Source organism: Buceros rhinoceros, unplaced genomic scaffold (assembly GCF_000710305.1).
Source record: "Buceros rhinoceros silvestris isolate BGI_N320 unplaced genomic scaffold, ASM71030v1 scaffold2624, whole genome shotgun sequence".
NCBI classification, from domain to species: Eukaryota; Metazoa; Chordata; class Aves; order Bucerotiformes; family Bucerotidae; genus Buceros; species Buceros rhinoceros.
In genome coordinates, this window is record NW_010408624.1 from 34,714 (window position 1) to 54,516 (window position 19,803).

The following is a 19,803-nucleotide window of genomic DNA, read 5'->3' on the forward strand; positions in this document are numbered from 1 at the left end:
TTTCCAAGAGATTTTCAGTTACTTCAGCTTGCAGTAACTACAATACTCTCAATTACTACAGAAGCTTTTAACTCTCTTCCAAGCACTGCTCTGAGGATTTGAGACTGTTTAAAGTGTCATTAATAATGCAAAAATCTTATTCTGCATTGAAAATGAAAACTACAGTACATTCATATAATGCCAGCTTTCTGGCTCTCCGGTAAGAGGAGGACAGAAATGAAGAGCAGACATCTTCAGAAGATGAAGGCTGAAACTTCTGCCAGATTTTCTGTTTCTAGCTTACCGGTTACAACAACAACAAAAGTGCAGCATCTTTTTTTTTTTCCCCCCTTTTCCTTCACTCTAGAAGCATATTAGATATTAAAAATTGCTAAGAAAACAGCTGTGAAGGAAAAGAGTAACCTACTTATTTCTGTACAAGAATACAGTGCACATATTGCATATAGTGAATGCAGAATGAAGTCACTCTTTCAGTGATAATAAATACTGAAATCTGAGACCCAAAGTAGAAGTTACGATTCTAATGTACCAAGACACGCTAACTAGCTAACACAAAAGTCATTCTCATCACATTCTGGTGTTCCCAAAAATTCTTACTGTAGAATTTATGGAAAACAGATGAGTTGGAAAATGGTGCATTCTCATTTTCCCAGGTCTTTGCATTCTTGTTTACATAGACCTTTAGCCATAGAATCACAGGTAAACAGAAAATGAAATGTTTTTTCTAACAGATTGCTGAATTTCAGATTGTGTTCGAGGCACAGCTGTGTGTCTATAGATGTAAAAATTACTTTTCCCCCTCAAGTTTGGAACATCAAGCATACATTCTGTAGGTTTCATTTCAGTATTCAAATAATCAATCCAGAAGGGAGAACAGAAATATTCCAAACACAGCACTGGTAACAGATTTCTCTACGAAATTCAGACACGCGCTTCTGAATGCTGGTGACGGCACATGCAAAACTTTCTACACTGGGCACAAGAAACACGTTTTGCTGTTCCCCAGGACAAAGCTGTCTATTCTCTACTATAGTTACAACCCCAAGCGTTTAATTCCAACACTCATATCCTGCTGATGCCACACAAAACAAAGACAAGTAGACCCCTTCTTTGGATTTTATTTCCACACATACGTCCACAATCAGTTAAATAATTTTCTGTACAAATGGGGAAGAATATTACTATTTTAATCCTGATCAGCTTGTCATTTGGTCCAGTTCACCTGTTTGCTTTCACTCCTGTAACAACCGAAATACAGGTAGAAAGTACTGCAGGACTGTGTAGCAATATTACAAAAGAGGAACAAAAGTAAGTCAAAAAAGGTAGAGATGCAACACTTTTTCCTGCACAGAAACTGAAAGGATGCGTCTCCACTGAACTGGAAGAAAAAAAAGCACACAGAAGTCTGGATCTCCTGTAAGAACTGCTGAACGTAGCCTTTCCAGTTTCTCTCGGGAAGATTTCAACTTTGGGCACTATCTCAGCATTTGTGCTTCATGGCAAGCTGAAAAATAAAGAAAAAGTGAATTAAAGAGAGAACACATGTAGCGACAGCTGTATCAAGCTAATGTGGCTAGTCTGGATCAGAAACGCTTGTCAAGCGAGTTCTCCAAAAGATGCCTGAAGTCCATGACTCCTTTGCACACAGATATGCAGAGTTGTTCCCTCTGCCGTGACAGGAAGGCAAAGCCTCCCTTTGCTATGCTGAGGAGGCAGGATTTATCTGCTTTCAAAGCTGTGTTTCCTAATGTTCCATTATTTTGCTATCTGTAAAGAAGTCTAGAGCGAGGAGCTAGAAACAAAGACACACTTAAAAAAATGGACATGATTTGAGTTGTTAAATACAATCAGAAATGACGGACAAGTAATTTAAAACACCTCTTCAGCAGCTGTGCCACTACATAATGACAAAGAATCAAGGATTGATTGCTTTTCCTCTGTGATTACTGATTATTTCCGTTCCAAATAATTCAGAAATGGACTTAAAATTGGGAATGAGAGGGAGAAGAAAGAGCTAAAGTGAGTTGAATCCTGTACAAAAAGTGTACACCAAACGACTTTGGCAAACAAAGCAAAAAAACTTAGCTCTGTATAAGTAAAAATTTGATATCTGTAGATAATAGCACGCTATACAAAGCTGAAAGGAGTCAATGCTCTAGGAAGTTACCTAGAAACCAGAATTGGTAGGGGCAGTTAAAATTTCCTCATCTGCTACCAGTGAAATGCTTCAAGCAACCTGACATACAGCTGAAGTAATGTCCAGACATACAAATTAAGCTGTAAGAAATTTGTATCAAGCCATGATACTACAGCGGTGAAATTAATTATGGGCTGACAATATTTCAGAGGACTTTTTCTGTTTTGCTGAAGGCAACTCTAAAGCAACTAAAATGGGAACTCTGCTTTGCTGCACAAAGTGTTCACAAATACCAGTAAGTTCAAGCTGGTGCCTTTCTCTTCACTGTCACTGGTTTGCCACAAAGGTACGATTTTGCCATTGAAGCAGCACTCAGCTGGTCTTTGCTTTTCTGGTTTCATTGGAGTAAAGTGTTTTCTTTTATGTACAAACAACATCTAAGGTGTGAGTAGCAGCTGCCCCTCTAAGATTTAACCAGAGGAATATTAACAGTAAACAATATTATACTTACTCCCAAATTCTCCACCAAAATCCCACCAAAACTCTTGCAAACCACAGCACACCACGATAAACCAACAGTCTCGCTAACATAATACATTACTGGGTGGCTGCCCTATACGTTTCTGTGAGATAATAGTAGAGGCACTGCAGGACTACTGCACCTCTAAGATACAATTCAAGACCTGGAGCACCAATACAGAAAAATTTGAAGAAAAATGTTATAAACCCGTTTTTACTAAGTTAGCCTTACAATCATTAAGACAAGTCTTCATTTACAGTCTTCTAAGAACTAAACCATGTTTTGTTTTCTTCAAACACAAAGATGCTACTTTCTCGTTAAAACCCCAAGCATTAAGTACAAATCCTTAACCACCAGCCATCCACTGAAAGACTGTCACACTCCTGATTCAGGCAGCTGGTAACCGGCATAGCTTCAAGAGCACATGGTCCCTCACGCTGATCTGGGGAAGACTGGTGATCTGTAGAACTGGACTGGCAGGAAGGTTTCATACATCTCAGGCCATCACACAGCCCAAACAGAGACTATCCTTTTCGATTCTGCATCACTTCAACATTTACTGCAGAAACTGTTCTCGCTTTCTGCCATAGAGACATATAAACTCAAATGACTAGCTACAAAGTCCTGATTGAGAATTGCCCTATATTTTTTATTTGATAAGAATATTGGCATTGTGGATGTTTTAGCTTCTCCACCACTCCTGCTGTGCTTCCCCTCAATTTCTGTTTTAAATTATTATATCAGGATTTTGTAAATTACTTGTAAACACGGCACAGCCTATCAAGGATGGCATTTTTATTACAATACTGCATGCAATAATCCTGATTTTTTTTTTTAATAAGATTTTCCCAATAGAACTGTTTGTTCCTGTTCACAGCATGTCTTCATCTGTCGAACTGCTGTTCTGCACATGTGGAAGGTGAAAGGGCAACACACATTAATGAAACCTACTCAAATCTTAATCAAGATTCATAGTAGCCCAACAACCAGAGGCATTTTTCATTTTTCCAAGCATCACGCTATGCTTTACTCCAAAGCAGCAAACCTGTTCCCCCCCGTCCTAGGAGCAGAGGTAGCTGCCCTGTACAGTTGGTTTTCTGAGTTCCCACAGGTATCATCATTGGGGGTGGGGAGAAAAGAAGGTAGTGCTATCGGCAGAGTCCAAGAGCAGGCTCATACCATGCTCATTCCACTAAGCTGACCCAAGCTGATCAAAATTAACCACAAAGCAGAGGATTATCATGGTAAAAATTAAAATAAGTTGTTTTGTAACATTTTGAAGACTGCGTTAAGACTGAAGATTGTATAGAACTGTGAGATATCCATCCAGGATTCGTAGTAGTAATGCAGCAGCCAGGCACTGTTTGGCATAAGCCTAACACGTGTCCTAAGCAGCAAAGCTACCAAACCTAAGTGCTAAAATGGTTGCTCACGTGCAGAAAACTTTTTGCTATGGTACGTGTTAACACAGCCACCAAATCGAATGCTGAGGACGCCTAGAACTTCTGTCACTGAGATGTAAGCCTAGCACCATTATGCACGTGCAGAAGCAACAGGCGTAGTACTTATCAATACTGTCCACCAAGAACATACAATGTCCATACATTCCTGAGACTGAACAGTTCTGGAAAATCCTTATAAATAACATCTCCAGACGTAAAAAGGCAGCTCTGCAGAAACAGGCACAGCGAAGGGGATTAACAACAATTTCACCATACTGCTGCCCATTGCATGAGGAATAGTTCCAAACAGCAGTGGGAAGATGGGTTTGAAATGTGCTTCAGGAAGGTGAAGATAAGTAGTTGCAAGTGGCAATGCAGCAAATGGCAGAAGCAGCGGCAAACCAGAACACTGCCATGTGAGGAACAGCATCAAGGAAAACAGCCAGCTGTCTGTAAACAGCGACTGACCACAATTCTTTCTGGAGCTGCCTTCCCTGGCAATACAGGAATGCGTGGCTCTGACCCACGGTCAAGCCTTGCCCCACCAAAATCTTACCTTGTGTGCAGTCTCTGCAAACTGCTGAGCGCTGTTTTTCAGCTCCTCTGTCTTTTCTTCTGCCCGACCTAGCCTTTCACCACGCTCATTCAAAGCCTGACTTGCCTTCTGTACTGCACTTGTCACACTGTCTGCTGCTGAATGCAGTATGCTGTTCCCTGCAAGACGGAAAGAAACCATTAGAACACCCAAGTGTATGTATATGCTTTGTATTAAATACAATTATTTTCATTTATAATGTTCTAGAGCTGATGCGTTACCTGCTGGTTTATCTAGTTACATTTTGAATAAGCTATTATTTTCTCGCTCAAACCATATTATTAGTAAATTATAAACCATATTGTAAAGTAATACTTGGATAATATAAGGAAGCAGTAGACGTAACTTAGCTACATCGTATTTTTAAGCCTTATGCTCATGTATCATTTCATGAAGCTATTCCACTCAATAAATGAGGCTGTTCACAAGTGCACACCGCTTCTTCACAACACTCATGTTAATATAGATAAACTTTATTTGGAAGTTACGCTATTTTCTAGAGAATAAATGATGGGCTCTGCAGCACAGATCTGTACGAATCCACCATTTTTTCCATATTATAATTATTATAATATTTTAATTTAAGTGCATCCAAAACACTATTACTACAGTTACTTTATGCTGCTCTGATCTCCCTACCATTGACCCTTCTCCGTGTGGAGCACAGGCCATGTTTCATATGACAACGTACTTTATTTAAACCTTAAGGCTTGGTACCTTCTAAGCCTTTAGCTTTACCATCCAAACCGACTCAGCAGCTTTTCCGTTTCTGCTCTGGACCACAATGTAGTAGTGTCCTGGTTTGAGCTAAAACTTCCTGGTTTGAGTTTGAACTTCCTTGAAACTACTTGAAACAAGTACTTTCTTCAGGTTTTCAAGAGAACTGCATTTCTCGTCTACATTTATCCCTTTTTAACTCTCACTCCTTCCAGTACCCCTTTCTATGCTGCTTCTCAACAGAAGGGATTATCCTCTTTCTGGGATATACTGCTGATGAATGTTTATAATATGAACTATGGTACAAACTGAAAACTCTTCAGAGAAAATTACATGTTATCAGTATGAATTGGTATGTATTAAAATACATGTAGGACAAAAACCCCGTCATTTTGTCATATCCTTTCACCTTTTCAGCAAAAGGACTAGTAAAAAATTTCAGCTTTTCACAACACAGTAGTCTCTTGGTGTCTTCCACAAGCTTTAAAACTTAATGCACCTTTCAGGGAATTTGTTACCTAGCATTTGTTGACTGGACACATATATAAAGGCAGCGTAAGAGCCAGAAAGCCAGTAGAGACGGGGTATTAACCACTAGGCACATGGTCACTGCCAGTTTTCTAAGCTGCTCCAAATTTTGTATCACACAGACCCTTTTCTGACAGCACTGAAACCAAATACATAACATTTTGAAATGCAAAAGGCTGGTAAAGGTACAGAACTAGTTCAAGACATGAAGCTGACCTGAGCACTACAGTAAATCTGCTGTTACAACAAAGTCTGCTGTTCTTACAGACACACAAAGACACGTAAAAATAAACACAAACCTCATGCTTTTATCCTTAATCTGGAAAGTGTGTCTACTTCAAAAATATTTCCAGCTTAAAAAACAAACCCCAAACATAGATTTGAAGGGTTATTTTGCTATTAGGTTCATAAGGAAAAAGAACAAAAGACCAGGCTCATTTTACAGATAACACTCCTTCCTTAGAAACATCAAACAGACAGAGTGAAACTGAAGGTTGTCCCGAGTAGCCGGTGGAACAACAGTGCAAGCTGCAGGTGCAGGAACTCTTGGAGATTAAAAACTGCCCTAAAATTTTATTAAACTAAAACATAACTAGTGTCAAAATATGGAGGTGGGGGAGGAACCCAAGAACCTACACACGATGACTCAGACGATGAGTCAAAATGAGAAATACCAAGCAAAGGGCACCCTGGCCTCCTATATACCAATATTGTTACACTTTTCACATCAGTAATTAAAAATAATGGATGAATAGGATGTGGAACAGCTAAGGGTTTGGGTTTTTTTTCCTGTTGTGGCATAGAATAAAGAGGCTTTGTTTAGAAAAGGAAAAGAACAAATGGCATCAATGCTGAAGACAAATACCTGAGAATACCGTGAGTTGGAATCTGCAGAGAAAAGAAATGAAACTATATTTTCAAGTGGTCTCTCTTCAGACACTGAGGAGTACGATAATAAAACTGAACAACTTTGAAGTGAAACAGCATACACTAAGATTTTTTCAGTCCATTGTTGTTTTGTTCATACACCACTCATTTAAAGCCAGTTCTTAGGAGGTTATTTTGGCTTCTGCTCAGGTAACTTTTCCAATAAATACATGTACTGGGCAACATCACACTGGAAACAGTTTTGGGGTTTTTTGGTGGTGTGATCTAAAGGCTTTAACCTCTTGTATAAACCAGTGTTAGTTTTCTACTAGAAGAGTTTTAAAAGCTCTCAACAGCAGATTAACCCTGTTGTTGCTTTACAGGATCACAAACGTTCTGCTGCATTCAAGGGAAGCAGGGTACATGGAGAGCTTTATAAAACTAAGCGTCTGCTGAAGTCCTCACACGTGTTGGGGAGCAGCAGTTGACGCAGATGGCTGACCTTCTGTCTGTCAGTAGGAAACTGCAGCATGAAAATATTCTGTGTTTTCTATATTCCTGAAAATATCAGGATTTGTGGTCAAAGATTGATATCTGTTTCTTCACATTGTTTTCAGCAGAGAAGAACGAGCTTGGGAGTTTGGCACAATGATAACAATTGTTTTTCTTTCTAGCTAATATAGTACCGTATTCTCCCCATGTAAGATCTGCTGTATTTTTCTATAGGCAGTGACTTGCAGAAGCTGTTATTCTGACATTGCTTTGGAGAACTACTTTTGGAGAATCTTTTCCAACAGACTGTCAGTGAAGTAATAAAAAAAAAATCAGTGAAATAATAATAAAAAAAAAAATCAACTCTCATCTACGAGCACCACAGAAACCCACGAGTCAGTAGTCTATTGAATTTCACCAGTGCATTTCTAGAGCATGCGTAGGCAGTTTCCCATACGACTGACTATGCCTTGTCCTTGCATTAGTATCACTGCAAGAATAGCAACCCTTGTACTGGATGTATTGGACAATCTATGAACAAATCACCTATAACCCGCAAAATTTCTAAGCTGTTCTTCACAGGATAATTCCTACAATTCAAGATCTCCAGAGAAGTTTGTTCCATGACTGAACAACAAAACTGCCTGAACTGTACCTACTTACATACAAACTTAAGCCAAAACATGACAATCAACATCATCTTCCTAGAGTCTGGAAATACTGTTTTCCATGTTTGCTTAGTTTTTACCAAAGACACGACAACTGCTGTTAACCACCTTGTTTTGTTTAGGGTTTTTTTTTTTTTTTTCTGTTTCACACCCTCCTCCCCACCTCCCCCAAAGAGTCTGAGAAATTTCAGAACTTCTTATCTACAAGCTCCTCCACGAATCACAGAATATTAGAGGTTGGAAGGAACCTCCAGAGACCATCTAGTCCAACCCCCCTGCTAAAGCAGGTTCACCTTGAGCAGGTTGTACTGAATTGCATCCAGGTGGGTTTTGAATATCTCCAGAGAATGAGACTCCACAATCTTTTTGGGCAGCCCATTCCAGTCCTCTGCCACCCTCAAAGCAAACAATTTCTTTCTCATGTTGAGATAGAACTTCCTGTGCTCCAGTGTGTGCCCATTGCCTCTTGTCCTGTCACCGGGCGCCACTGAAAAGAGTCTGGCCCCATCCTCCTGGCACCTGCCCTTTAAATGTTTATAAGCATTGATCTCCTCTCAGTCTTCTCCAGGTTAAAAAGACCCAGGTCTCTCAGCCTTTCTTCATATGAGAGGGATGCTCCAGTCACCTCATCATCTTTGTAGCTGGACTCTCCTTGTCTCTCTGAACTGAGGAGCACAGAACTTGATACAATACTCCAGATGTGGCCCCATTAGGGTGGAGTAGAGGGGGAGGAGAACCTCCCTTGACCAGCTGGCCTCACTCCTCTTAATGCATCCCAGGATACCACTGGCCTTCTTGGACACAAGGGCACATTGCTGGCTCATGGTTAACTTGTCTGCCAGGACTCCCATGTCCTTCTCTGCAGAGCTGCTTTCCAGCAGGTCAACCCCTAACCTGTACTGCTGCATGGGGTTATTCCTCCCCAGGTGCAGGGCCTTACAGTTGCCTTCGTTGAACTTCAGTTTGATCCTCTCCACTCAACTCTCCAGCCTATTCAAGTCTTGCTGAAAGGCAGCATGGCCTTTCAGTGCATCAGCCACTATCTCCAGTTTGTATCATCAAAGTTGCTGAGGTGCGCTCCAGCCCTTCTTCCAGGTCACTGATGAATACTTGAACAAGACTGGACCCAGTACTGATCCCAAGGGAACACCGCTAGCTAAGGGCTCCAACTAGACTCACATACTTCTCAGGAGAGAGATTTTGTAGCACTTGCAAGATGAGGTAAACACCACAAAATAGTACAGTTACTGGTCAGCTGATGATCTGAGTTGGTTTTAATAGGAAAGCACTTGCATTATTCCTAAGATGTTCAAGGGCCTCTGATCTCAAATTTTGCATGGCTACAGTCTTCACTGTAAGTAGAACGAGTTGCATGCTTGTGTTGTTGCTTTTGCTAAGCTACACAGTGAACACTGCATTTTTGGAGTGCATACATATCTTCCTACAGCTCTGCAGTACAGATTCTAACAGTTGAGACCTCAGATATTTAAATACCCTGGAGGTAGATGTGGTGCCGAGACATGATTTAGAAGAGACTCGGCAGTGTTAACGGTTGGACTTGATGATCTTAAAGGTCTCTTCCAACCAAAATGATGTGCTTCTCTTTCAAATACACATGAAAATAGAAGAGTTTACATTTTTTGTCATTAAACAGACTGTTCTGAAGACTCTATTAAGGACAAGTACACAGCTTTTCACTCTCCAACAGTATTTGCAGACTCACTAAGTGAAGTAAATATTGCCAGATGACATGGGGAAAATATGCATTTATACTGAGCTTAATATAAAGTATTAGGTTAATATTAACTTCTAGTACCTTTAGGCCAACTTCAGCTTGAAGCTAAACAAATCAAACTTGATTCAGTGAGTTTCTTCAGTATAATTTAGCTATATACAAAAGCACAGAAACATACTGCTAACTTATTTTCAGTTTCTCAAACAAGTGGCTTAGCAAGGTCATTTCTAATATAGCTTTTTTTTTTTTTTTACTATTACCTGAATTTGTCTATCCAGAAGAAGGAATACGCAGATTTCCAAATCAATCAATAGCTACAGAGCTTGGTAATCCAATTTGCTCTGCAAATTCTACATTTTATTGTCTTTGCTGTAGCAAAATACAAACTTTTGTAATTAAAACGCCTCTCTGTCCTCAGAAAATCCAGTTAGTGACCTGTATAATCATACATAATGGTACTGGGGCCCAAAGGTGCAGAAATAGCACAAGGGAAACAGCCCTTGAGTGAGTGCTTTAGACCAGTGATTATAGAAGTATTACTTGCTTATGGACATAAAAAATAAAGAAATAACATTTGGCAGGAAGCACTGTAGCTCCTGTCAGGCTAGTTTTTTAAATTTTGGTTCTTATAATCACAAGCTCCATCAGGGTCTTGCAGCCCATGAACTCAGGTGACAGCGCTTTAGGCGTTTTATCATGCACAAGAGAAAAGTACATCTTTAGCCCACCATACCCAGTACCCATAAGCTACCGAGATACTATCATCAATCAGCACGAGAACCAGTCTATTTGTGGAAGAAACTAATTGCTCTCTAGGGATACTATCATTTAGTTTGAATGATTTCTTTTAACACACGTTCATAAAAGGTTCATTGCATTCTCTATGAGCCGTATCAAATGTACTTCAGTGCGATGCAGGGATTTATCTGCACATCTTAACTTTACAGCGACTGATTCGTAAATGCAAGCATTTACTTTCTAATTGTATACTCATTAACACAGCACTTACCAACTACCTTCTGAAATGCAATTAGCTATGATAAGAAGTTCCATCTATCACATGAACAACCTTATTTAAAAACCCAGATATTTATGGTTCCCACTGCATAAACCGGAGCCGTGTCACTGAATACAGGTTAAAAGCTTAATGACGATCAGCTCATTAACAAGATCACCTCTGTCGCAACATAACTGTTCTATATGCCTACGCATACTATTTACACTCAGATCTGCTGGTGCCACTAGAAGTTCAACAGAAGTTTGGAAACACCGATTGTAAATACAAAGAATGTTTTTTTCCTCCTTCACTATTTTGTGTTTTGTGAACTTCCTCTGCACTTACCACTTAAGAACCAAAAGCACTAAACAGTTAAAATCCCAATACAAAACTAAAGAGCTCTAAGGAGAAGAGAAAGGTGCTGAACAAAGAAGAATGAGCATATCCTTGTAAAAAGCATCACAGAGATGCGTTGTTGTAAGTGGGTAAGTGGTCTGAAGCAGGGAAGATGCTCTACAGCACAGTATTATTCCCCTTCCCAAGTTACTTCAAAACACTTACTGAAAAAACAGTTTAAATTGACAAAAACCAAATGCAAAAAACACTAATTGGGGAAGAGATGAATATAAATTCTGCGTTTCCTGACAAAGAATAGTGAACGAAGCCTTAAGACTGTGTTTCTAATTATAGCTAGGAATTAAGACTACTTTCCAGTTTCTCTCATCACTCTTAAAAATGGAGGTGACAAAGGCAGAATATAGCTTCAAAAGAAGATTTTGAAGATAAATCACCTTTTTAATTTCCACTTAAAATTAATAATGTTCCTTTTGACTTACAGCAGACCAGCTTTAAATTACTTTGTTACAGGAGTTTTCTAACCCTTCATACCAATGATTATTATTAGACTCCATATACATATATAAAATCTGATTAAATTGTAAAGAACAGTACAAAGAAAAAAGCTTACTAATATTTTGAGCATGTGTTCACAAGTTCTAAACCTCTTACTGGCAAGTTACCTAACTATGGGAAAAATGCTCCAGATAAACAGCAATTTCAGGTCAAGTATTTAAAGATAATACATCTATTTTTAAATTAACTTCAGAAATACAATAAAGTTACCTTTTCCCTTAAAAAACCCATCATTAATTTCTTAGGGGTCTCTTAGCATTTCACCCTGTCACCCAGGCTGTTAATGTGAAATAGCATGGACCTTGGTGCTCACTTAAATGACTACCTTGCTGCCCCCCATCTAGTTTATATTTCCCCAGCTTTGCTGTGCTGTTGAGATAGAGGAGACAGGGTTGAAGGCCTTGAAGTCAAGGAAAAAGATATTGCTGCTCTCCCCCATCCACTGAGCCAGTCTCTTCATGACAGAAGAAAAGCTGTTTGAGAACAATTTGCGTTTAACAAATCTCCTGGTGTCGGTATTCCGTGCCCTCTGTGCGTCCACAGTTTTTCAGAAGGATTTGCTCAATAGCTTTACAAAGATAAAAATCATGTTTCAAGTTAACTAGCAATTGAAGTTTTCAGCACTATGCCAGAACTATTACCTGGTTCAAATAACCGTTAAATACCAACGCATCTCTACACATGCAAATAGGACTCAAGCTCATGAAAACTTCATTTAATCTTCCGTCCAACCCGCAGTATGGCTCTTCATGTTGGATGCTATCTTAGTTGTCATGTTAAGCACTAATTTTCAAATTCCAGGCTTGTTAAAAATTACCACAGTCACTTGTGTAGTAAGTAGAAGTGGTTTAGGTTCTTTGGGAGCATTTTCGTTTTGTGGAGGTTTTTTTGGTGGATTTTATTTCTGTTTGTCTGTTTAAAATGTCAGATCTTTTTCATCCATCATCTCAGATTTCATAAGAAGTTTTGAAAAACACCTACCCATAATTATGGCAAAGACTGGCAGTTATTTCCTTCATACAAAACCCATTCAACTATTTCTTTAAAAAGTTTCAAAAGACTGGAGAAAAAAAATATCAAATCTATCAGCATGATAGCTCTTTCCAGTCACAACCTTTTTTTTTTTTTTAACCTAATGTTCTTTTGAGTCTTTCTGTCAGTGAAAGGCTGCTATTGTAACAGGTTATCTCTCTGGCAGAGATAATGTTTGTTATGCTAAACCTGAAGATAACGTGGCTCTAGCAGCAGGAAACTGAGGTGGAGAAAATCCTCTAGTGTAGGCTAGTGTGTGGGAATACGTACTTCTTCCAGCTAAAGGTTTCTACTGGCAGTGCTAAAAGTTTCCACTTACAGCTTGCAGGTAACCAGGTTCTGCAGTTTGCAGCCCATGAGCACCCTTGACACAAGGCTTCCCTAAACCTCTCCCAAATCTACTAGAGTACAAGTAGCATCACTGCAAAACTCCATCATCAATGCTGAGAGCTGGGATTTACCACACAGAAAAAAATATAACTGTTTCTGAATATAGTAGAAATTGGATGATTCTTGCAACATTACTTTGAACTCGCCACTCTTGAACAAGTGACAGAAAGTCTCAATCCTGAGTTAGTAGCGTTTGCCCATAGTAACACATCTTATGCTTGTGTTATTAAATGTTACCTTCAGTTTAAGCAACCTAGCTGCAGGTAGGAACTGTATTAAAGCCAGCTGTTTGACCTCCTTCAGACAACAATGCTTTAACCTGTTTAAATGCTTTAAACCTTCCCTTTGGGATGTGTAACCCCCCCTCCCCAAAAGCACTGGAACTTAGTGATTTTACTTGCCAAACCATAAATTAAGGAGATCACTGCTATCAAAGTACTAGGCTAAACAGATTTTAGTCTGATACAGTTTTACTGTTCATTACGTTCCAAGAAAACTCCTGAAGATGTTGTTTCACAAAAATTGATGGACATTTAAGAAAATTACAAGAATCAGCAGATGCTTTCAAAAGAGTTATGGAGCAATAAATAAATATAGTAAGTATACGGTGATACTTCTCTAGTATATTTCATAAGTCTCCAACTATTTATGGCTTTAGGGATTTCATGAGACAAAGAGTATCTGCACATATCATCTCAAATTAATTCCTTTCATAACCATCTCTAAGAACAGAACCAACCCCACTTTTGGCTGGCCAAATAACATTACTTTCAAACACACCAAGTACATTCATCTGGATGATCTCTGCTGTTTAACTCCCCTATTTCAATATATCCTAACCAGAACCACGCAAACTAAAGAAAATCACGTAGCACGAAACACAGCAGGCCATTAGCTGACCAAAACCTGAAAGCAGCATGTCAACGTGACTTCTGCAGAGCACAGCTGAAGAAGACTGAAGGTGAAGGTCAGGATGGAGCCAGACAAGAGCAATGGTTTGAACTCGTCAGTGTCTCAGACTGCCTGGCTGCACAAAAGCAGCTGCCCTCAGGGTGAATGTGGTCTGGCAATCTAGGAGTTATACATTTAAGGGCAATCTTTTAGCAACATCCCAGCTGCCCAGGTCTGGTATAACTATATCCAAATGTTTTCTCTGTGAACTGCACACATTTCTTCCATCTGTTTTGATCAGCTACTGTCAATAATGAAAATCAGCTTGTATCTGACTATTTAGAGAGCACTTTGCAAAAGTCACCTTCTCCACCACCCTCCAAACTACTCAACCATAGAAAGCAACACTTCAGAATGATGGAAGTGACCATAGGAAGGTCAAGTTCTTTACCTGGCACTTGTGGGACCAGAATTCAACTACCTAGAAAGGGACTGGGTTTTTTCCAAGGAAAAGGCGAAAGAGTAAGTTACAAGTTTCTCCAGTCTGAAAGTTTCCTCTAGGCTGTCAAGGCTCAGGTGACTCTCACATAATAGCCAGATCCAGCGACCAAAACAATAAATTGTTAGGAGAAAGAATTATGCCTAAAAATAATATATTAAGTGTCGTTCATTACTGCAACACAGCACTGAAAGCATGAAGGGAAATCTTTTCCTCCACTAAAATCATCATGGAAACTGCTCACAACAAGGAACAGCTGTGTCCGGGATGACCTGCCAGAACCACCACAACCGTAACTAAGGACTAAGTGAACTCCAGGCTTCTAACTCAGGAAGCTTAGGTATTTCAAAACCAAAATATTTAGATTGATAAAGTTCCAACTGATGGTGGCACTTCACACTTCCGTAAGCTGTCTCTCCTTACCGAGCTTATTTGTTTAGTTAAAATCATCATTATCAGAGAGTTACAGTTCCTAGACTTTCATTAGCCCAAGGCTTTCCACTACTGCTGTAATCTAACAGCTGACATAAAGGTCGACAGGATGAACATGTTCTTCCTCTCCTTTTTCATCCCTCTCACCTCCCTGCCAAGGGGTTGTTACCCCCCCTTTCATGTGCATCAGTGCTGTGCTGACAGCCATGTTTAGGAGCTCTTTTGAATAAAAAAAAGGAAACTGCTGCTAAAAAGAACCAAACAGATAAAAGGTTTCTGTCCAGCTCAAGTTATTAAGTACAAGATTACAGAAGCAGTATTTCTGTGATTGTAATCCTGTAAGATAATTCCCTCTTACAACTTAATGAATTCCCGTATCACATGAATGGAATGTTCTCTCGATAATGCCAGTATTTAAATTATCAGCTAAAAGAGATGACTAAGTGATCTGAAAGAACATTCATAGAAAGTAGTATCTTCATTGGATTTATTAATTGAATTATAGCTTTGAAATATTTGAACCTGAACTTAAATCTGAACATCAATTTCTCTATTTATCTTTCAAGGATAATGTCCTTCCCAACTTAAATTTGAGCCTTAAAATCTACAAGTCTCCTTGCCCCACCTGGACAGAAGGATTTCCATGGACGTCCACCTTTTTTGAAAGTAAACAAAGGTCTTTGCACCTGAATCTGGGAAGTTTATGACCTTCAGAAGCAGCATTAGTTACCAAAGTCTGGTAACTGTTGTGGTGTAAGTGGTATATATCCCACACTCAACTTAGCTTGTACCGATCACGCAACATTAAGACTACTCTCAAGGCACAGATCAGTGATCCACCTTTGTGAAACACTGATTCTGCCCAGGAAAGTAACACAGCTTTCAGAGTAAGATGTCGTCTCAAATTAGACTGAATACACTAGCTTCTCCTGTTTTGATGGAGTGGTAGGTGATTTCTTCTGACATAAATTAATCTTTTAATCTCCATTAATGCCAATAGTGGCCAAGCACAGCGGTGAACAGAAACTGGAGGTAAATATCGCATATTATTTTAAAGCAGAGAGACTTTTAGATCCATCGAATTTGGCATTTTGTCCAAAGCACGTAAGACAGAAAGAAAAAAGAAAAAACAAACAGTGGATCATAAGCACTCTTTAAACCTCTATAAACCTCTTAAATATGATCCCACACTTCTCAGCCTTTCTGATTCACAACATCTGAAATGTAGCCTATACATTCATTCTAGTAATCTAGAATATTTTATACTCTAACAACATGTGCTAATATAACCTGATGTCCTGGTTTGTCACCTCATTGTTCTTGAGTCCGATATTTACATCTGCATACAACTTCTTTTTATATATCCGTAATCTTGCACTTCCAAGGCCAACAAAAGCCAAGCTTAATATATCTCAGTTCTCACACAAAGAAACAGCATATTTTCTTCCTGCTACCAGGTAAGTAATATCTATACCCTGGGAGTTACACAGATGCTTCCAAGTTATTTCTAACAGTAAGAAAAAATACCTTATGAATCATAACATCATCCTTTTAAAAAGGATCTACTAATTAGAAAGAATGTAGGAGGCAAAATGATAATCCTAACTGCTCAGCTGTAAAACATTCATCTGCAAACAACGAATCAAGATAAGCTTTACTGACATCTAAGATAAATTTTTTCCTCTGCTCTCATTAGCCATGGCAGCCCTTTAGATTTGCTCGGTGTATTTTAAGTGCCACAAAAGAAAAAAAACAAAAACAAAAAAAAAAGAACACCCCCCCCCTAAAAAAGTCTAGTGGGTAACATCCCACTTTTTGGTTTAGCCCTGGGTTTAACCTATTTATTGGAAAGAAAGCTAAAAAAGCAAGCTACGCTTCTCCTTCTGGATTGACTGACCAAATGACAACATGTCTGTTACTTCAGACTTCTGCAAGGACTACATAGCCATTCCAGATCCAGACTGCTAGCTCTTCAGCGTCTTGCAAGTAATATTGTTGCAGCTGCACAAAGCTCAGAACCTGAGTAAATGTTGTGAATTCAAGACTGCTAGAACTACACTACTGGTAGTACTCTACTTACTAGTAGAGCGAGATACTGATGGAATAAAGTTGCTTCACTTTTGCACCAGTATTGAGCATGAATCATGTAAAACAATCAGAGTGTCCAGGTGCACAACAGCTAAATAACTTAGTGCTGAAGTTCACGGTGAATGGAGTATGCTATGGTGACTGACAGTGGGGTAAGGGAAATTCTGAAAGATATTACCGTCCTTAATCGAGCAGGAGTGGAAGGATATGCTACTAAAAACCTGTCCAGGTGAGAGCAGCAGTAACTTTCCTAACTGCAAGCTTAAGTCAATACTTGAGAGAACTCCCATACTCTTCTGTCCAAATGTATAGCCAGCTTTAAAGCATCATTTCAGCACTAACACTTTAAAGGGGGGGAAGGAGCAGAAAAGGAAAGAAAGAAGATTGTTTATATAGGTGTGCAAACAAAGAGCATATACTGGTAAGCAAAACCAGCAACCAGCCAAGGTACTAATTTTATATTTGTCCAATGTAAACAAGAGTAAAGAGGGGAAGAAATAATTTGCTGTTGTACTTTCTTAGTGGTCTGGCAGTGGAGAGAAAATGGGAAACATTACATAGACCCATCAACTATTTATTATTTTAATGAAGAAAATTTTCTAATAGAACAAAGAGATGAGACATTTGTCTTCACAGAATTTGTCTGTAGCCTGGTAGCAGCATGGGATCTACCACATTTAACCAGTATAACTGGTCTTTAGTAACCTGGATCAGCTTCTAACCTTCAGTAATGGGTAAGTTAAGTGATTTTAGGGATTGCCATTTCAGATTTGATTCCTCCTGGGAATCAAAACAGTGGTGTCCATACCAAGCTGCTTCTCCTCTCAAGATGTTCTACGGCTGCACAGATGTAATGCAATGCATTAAATTCTACAGTGAGTGAAGGTGATGTAGATCCAAACTGTTTTGCATTCTATGAGTGAGTTTAAATACTGTGAAGAGAAAGACAGACAGAATATCAATAACTTATATACTTAGAAAATACTGTCATGCCACAACGGACAATTCTCAAACAATTCTTTTGTAAGTAATTCTGAACAGTAAAAAATTCACCACTTTGGTCTAAGATATCATCAAGACTACATATAGTGTTCTATTTCTTAGGTTTTTTCTATTAAATGATAATGCTAATCCATGAAAAGGAATCACAAAAATACCAAGTCACTGTAACTAAATTTCATGGGTTATTTTTCAAATGCCTTGAGCAGCCTGGAAGACATTTGCCTATTTATCTGCTACCTAGACTGATGGTCTATGACTTCCTGTTTTAAACTTACCTCCTCCAGATTAGAACACTAAACAGTTTAGAAACCTGGGCTAGAAGGAAGTTTTCATTAGAGAGTTCATTTAGAGACCAGATGAAAGATGCTAGACACCCAGAAACTAGCTTTTTCTTCTAAGCCAAAGAACGGGGACTGACATTCTATTCAAACTTGGACACTGGATATATATGATTAAGCTTGGATAGAACGGCTGTTAAAATCAGGGGATGGAAGACAGAATTATGCAAAATTAGAACTGGCTATTTTATCCATCAGCATTGCCAGCAGACTCGTTTTTTAAAGTTATGTACACAGAATTGATATAGAAGAGAGAGATGAAAATACACAGGGAACATTGTTCAGCAACAAAATACTTAAGAGTATTTCTTTACTGTAGATTCACTTTTGTTGGACACAAAATTAGAATGTATTAACACATTAAGGATCAATTTTAGTTGTTCTACTGTTTTATTCCCCTAACCAGCCTGCTGAATTTCAAAGTTCTACTCCAGGTTACCTGAAAAGGATAAAGTTTTCACAGAATCATTTGGTTGGAAGAGACCTTTAATATCATCAAGTCCTACCGTTCACCCTACACTGCCAGGGTTCCTAAACCATGTCCCTCAGCACCACATCCACACGTCTGTTAAACACCTCCAGGGACAGGGACTCCACCACTGCCCTGGGCAGCCTGTTCCAATGCTTCACAGCCCTCTCTGTGAAGAAGTTCTTCCTGATAACTAACCTAGATCTACCCTGGTGCAACTTAAGGCCATTTCCTCTCATCTTGTCACTTGTCACACGGGAGAAGAGACCAACCCCCACCTCTCTACAACCTCCTTTCAGGTAGTTGCAGAGAGTGATAAGGTCTCCCCTCAGCCTCCTTTTCTCCAGGCTAAACAACCCCAGGTCCCTCAGCTGCTCTTCGTAAGACTTGCTCTCCAGACTCTTCACCAGCTTTGTTGCCCTTCTCTGCACACATTCCAGCACCTCAACAACCTTCTTGAAGCCCAGAACTGGACACAGTACTCAAGGTGTGGCCTCACCAGTGCTGAGTACCAGCGGACAAGCACTTCCCTCATCCTGCTGGCCACACTATTGCTGTTACAAGCCAGGCAGTTTGAACTGTGAGAACAGAGTCAGAGAGAAAACAAGCCTGACTATTTTTCCACTGAAGTGTCATGTTGCAAGTTCTGTGTTTTCAAACGTCAGGTTTACAAGAAAGCAAAAACACCTACCAAACAAAAATACAGCACCCCACCCCAAACCACAAACAAATGAAAAAGAACAAAAAGCTGCAGCCCATATTTTATAGAAATTACAAATTAAAATACATTTATCAAATTAACATCCGACCAATCAGGAAGAAAAATTAAATGTTAGTAATAAAGTCCACCCAAACAAGGTCTTCTATTCATTCTTATGTCAATATGGGAACTGAGAAAGATTAAGGAGATGTTGAAATCCTTCCAAAGAGAAATAACCTATGCTGTCAAAGCAGAAAACAAGACACCACATGGTGGGGAGATATATACTGAGCTTCTCCTGTCTGTGTCAACAAGAGAAGCACAGCAGACTGAAAACGTCGACACTAGTGCA

General features: G+C 39.2%; 1 protein-coding gene across 1 annotated transcript in view; it reads right to left on the reverse strand.

Moving 5' to 3' along the window:
* Positions 1-810: 810 nt before the first annotated feature.
* Positions 811-19,803, reverse strand: part of STXBP6 (syntaxin binding protein 6 (amisyn)) — a 78,591-nt gene continuing 59,598 nt past the window's right edge. The window contains exons 4-5 of the mRNA XM_010134917.1: positions 4,656-4,813; positions 811-1,504 (exon numbers count right to left, since the gene is read on the reverse strand). Coding sequence (XP_010133219.1) covers positions 1,481-1,504; positions 4,656-4,813 — 182 coding nt within the window. The 3' untranslated portion in view covers positions 811-1,480. The remainder of the gene's footprint in view (positions 1,505-4,655; positions 4,814-19,803) is intronic.